The sequence below is a fragment of the Schistocerca piceifrons genome, chromosome X, assembly GCF_021461385.2.
Source record: "Schistocerca piceifrons isolate TAMUIC-IGC-003096 chromosome X, iqSchPice1.1, whole genome shotgun sequence".
Lineage (NCBI taxonomy): Eukaryota > Metazoa > Arthropoda > Insecta > Orthoptera > Acrididae > Schistocerca > Schistocerca piceifrons.
In genome coordinates this window covers 85,740,636-85,742,758 of record NC_060149.1, presented here as the reverse complement: position 1 = coordinate 85,742,758, position 2,123 = coordinate 85,740,636, and the positions used below count along the sequence as shown (strand labels likewise).

General features: G+C 36.2%; 1 protein-coding gene across 1 annotated transcript in view; it reads left to right on the top strand.

The window, feature by feature from the left end:
• LOC124721704 (dual serine/threonine and tyrosine protein kinase-like) overlaps window positions 1-1,435 on the top strand; it is a 333,620-nt gene extending 332,185 nt beyond the window's left edge. Inside the window, exon 15 of the mRNA XM_047246790.1 lies at window positions 897-1,435. Within this exon, the coding sequence (XP_047102746.1) occupies window positions 897-901 (5 nt within the window). The 3' untranslated portion in view covers window positions 902-1,435. The remainder of the gene's footprint in view (window positions 1-896) is intronic.
• The last annotated feature ends 688 nt before the right edge of the window (window positions 1,436-2,123 follow it).

Genomic DNA, 2,123 nt, shown 5'->3' with positions numbered 1-2,123 from the left:
AGATACAACGAAGAGCAGCGGGTTTCGTCACAGGATCATTTAGCTGGTGAGAGAGCATTATGCAGATGACAAACAAACTCCACTGGCAGATGTTACAAAGAGAGATGCTGTGCACCATGGAGAGATTTGTTATTGAAATTTCGGAACAGCACTTTTCTGTAGGATTTGGACATATTACCTCCTCCCCCCCCCCCCCCCCCCCCCACGTATATCTCACTTATTGACCACAAACAGAAAATTTGAGAAATTAGAGCCAATACAGAGACTTACCGATAGCCATTCTTCCCATGCACTATTCATGAGTGGAACTGGGTTGGAGGGATCAGACAGTGGTACGAAAGTACCTTCACCCACACCATTAGGTTGCTTGTGGAGTATGATGAAGATGTAGATATGTCATTCAACCCACAAAAAACATAGTAAAAACCTAATTTGCAAATAATTTATCTTTTGTAGTTTGTTAAATAATTATATTACTTAACTAGAATTACTTACTCATGCATGCACGCACGCGGGTTAGTAGCCCACCCTTGAATACCGACAGTTAGGAGGGCCTTAACTTGTATTCTGCATGAGAGACAAGTTATAGTATAAATAATGGTTGCTTTAACCTATATGTGAAACCTATAGAGAGACTGTTAAATGTAATAAAACACTCAAGGAACATTATTTACTATTGTCCTTCCCAAAAGAAATATTTCATTGTGGATCTGTGAAATGTAAGTGAAGAATAAATGAATGTTTTCAGTCTATAGTTTTCTTTGTTGTTGTTTAAAAAGCTATGTGAATTGTTCATTCTGTAACTTATTTATTTTCATGTAAACTTTTGCAGTTCTAGACTTTCTGTAGAAGAAACCATATTCATTTGTTTCATAGATTTCTATGTTCTATTTTAGAATGAAGAGCTGAAGTTTCAAATATATGCCAAATATACTTAGATAAGGATGAGGACCATGAGGAGGAGGAGGAGGAGGAGGAGGAGAAGAAGAAGAAGAAGAAGAAGAAGAAGATGCTCGTGATCTATCGCAGCCCATTGATAGGAGGAATTTGGTATGCGCTGCTGCTCCTGTTGGTCATCTTTCTTCATAATGAAGTATCTAGACTGGGGAAGTTTTTTGTCGGCTTGTGCGTTATGAGAGCTGTGTCCCTCAGTGCAGTAGCATTTTTATTGATGACTTTAGGTTGTTCAACCAAAAATCAGTATTCGTTTTATTACATTTTATTGCAGTTGATGCAAAAAGTGAAACTGGAAGATGCTACATCATCAGCCTTGGTGATTTACATCAGATTCAATATTTTTTCTGTATTTATTTTGTTTATATCTCATGTGCTACTTTCTCATTTAAGAGTCACTCATTTTTCGCGCGTTTTAATTGCAACAATAATTTAAAAATACATCTAACTACATTTAGTCTCCATTATGATGTATGACAGATGAACAAGAATCTCCCCCCCCCCCCCCCCCCAAACACACACACACACACACACACACACACACACACACACACACACACACACACACAGAGAGAGAGAGAGAGAGAGAGAGAGAGAGAGAGAGAGAGAGAGAGAGAGACTTAAATTTCGTCTTAAAATGTTTAGGAGTTGAAACTGTACATATTAATATGTAATAGTTTAATATTTATTGACAAAAAAATAAAATCAGTCTTAGATATGTGGAAAAGAGCTATGTTTTCATAAGCATTTCATTTTTTTCCATTTGGAATGCAAGTGCTTCAGAAATTAAGTTGCCTGTGCTACAGTGTGTTTAGTTAAAACAGGCATTTACGTGTTTAATGTTTACAGCACTTCCTTGGTTGATTATACTGTAGTTAATGTTAAAAAAATATTGTCGACTTAAGGCAGGAGAAATTTAACTGGTACACCTGAGACCATCTGTAATGGCAGTACTGTCTTTAATCACGATTTTCACTATCGTAATTGAAACCTAATCGAGAAAAGAAAATTTTGCCCTTATTTGGGTGTGAAAATATTTCAGTTTCCAGAAATCTTTTATGTAACAACAAATGGGCAAAATGTCAAAGATACTGACTTTGAAGAAACACTTAAAGATAAAAAGTTTATGCCACATATCTTAAGAGGCTGTATTTCAGAAAGAGTCTGAT